The sequence below is a fragment of the Bison bison genome, unplaced genomic scaffold, assembly GCF_000754665.1.
Source record: "Bison bison bison isolate TAMUID 2011002044 unplaced genomic scaffold, Bison_UMD1.0 scf7180017854455, whole genome shotgun sequence".
NCBI lineage: Eukaryota > Metazoa > Chordata > Mammalia > Artiodactyla > Bovidae > Bison > Bison bison.
The window spans coordinates 5,881-6,926 of record NW_011485028.1 but is presented as its reverse complement, the minus strand read 5'-3'; the positions used below and the strand labels follow the sequence as shown (position 1 = coordinate 6,926).

At 68.6% G+C, this 1,046-nt stretch overlaps 1 protein-coding gene across 1 annotated transcript in view; it reads right to left on the bottom strand.

The window, feature by feature from the left end:
• Positions 1-1,046, bottom strand: part of GNB1L (guanine nucleotide binding protein (G protein), beta polypeptide 1-like) — a 15,746-nt gene that overhangs the window by 9,513 nt on the left and 5,187 nt on the right. The window contains exons 4-5 of the mRNA XM_010856861.1: positions 765-828; positions 382-536 (exon numbers count right to left, since the gene is read on the bottom strand). Coding sequence (XP_010855163.1) covers positions 382-536; positions 765-828 — 219 coding nt within the window. The remainder of the gene's footprint in view (positions 1-381; positions 537-764; positions 829-1,046) is intronic.

Sequence of the window (1,046 nt, the reverse complement as noted above, 5' to 3'; positions counted from 1 at the left end):
CACCCGTACACTCCCCCTGCACTGGGGGCTGCCCCGCTCCTGGGCTGGGGCGCCCCGGCTGAGTGAGGGATGCATGCTGCTGACCCGTCCAGGCCCCACGTGGTGGCGGGGGCACCAGAGCTCCCGGTCCAGGGCCCACCCCCTGCGCTGAGGCCCCTAGGCCCCCCCGATGCACACAGGGTCCCCTCGGCCCAAAGACCGCATGGGCAGGCCCACCCTACTCACTCAGCATCCCCGCCAGCCTCTGGGTGTGCCGGCCACAGGGGCCCCAGCACCTCCAGGTTCCTGGGGAGCCCCTTGGCCAAAGGGCGGGCGCTGGAGGGCCAGCCTCCAGGTCGGGTGTGCATGACCTCTGACCTCCCACGTGACCATCCTCCTCACAACACAGGCCATCCGTTCTCAGGAGCGGGATGGACAAGAAGGCCTCTGACGACTGGTCAGGGCCCCCGCCACACTTGGATCCGTCAGCGGTAGGCAGTCCAAGCCCCCAGGCCTGGAGATGCGTCCAGGGCCGACTCTGAGCCAGGGGCTCCGGGCTGGATCCACATCAGCCAACGCAGCTCGGCGTGTCCGGCAGCCGCGTCGCTCACCTTGATGAGTTTGTACATCCTGTTTCTACACGTGGTTCTGGTGGAATTCCTACACCATTAGGCAACGACGCTGACGGCATCTCCAGGGAGAGTGAGCGGATGTGATGCGTCCCCTCTGGGGCCTGTGAGCACCCCGCCCCCCCGAGCCCGCCAGCCCGGCACCCACAGCCTCACTGTCCAAGAGAGTCTCGGGGCCCCTGCCGCCCCACGCCCCCGAGAGCTGCTCTCAGTTCAAAAGCTGTGGGGGCAGCGAGTGTGAGGAAGGGCCAGGAGTGGGGCGCACAGGCCCATTCACCCCGCGGGGCTGCGTCTACCTGCAGGGCTGGATGGCTCCCCTGGTCCCAGTGGCACAGGAGAGCGGCCCTGGTCAGCGGCCTGCTCCCCGTGTCGCCTGCGACTGCAAGGACACCCCCTGGACTCTGGAGGGCATGCCCTGGGCTGTCCACTCGCTGCCAC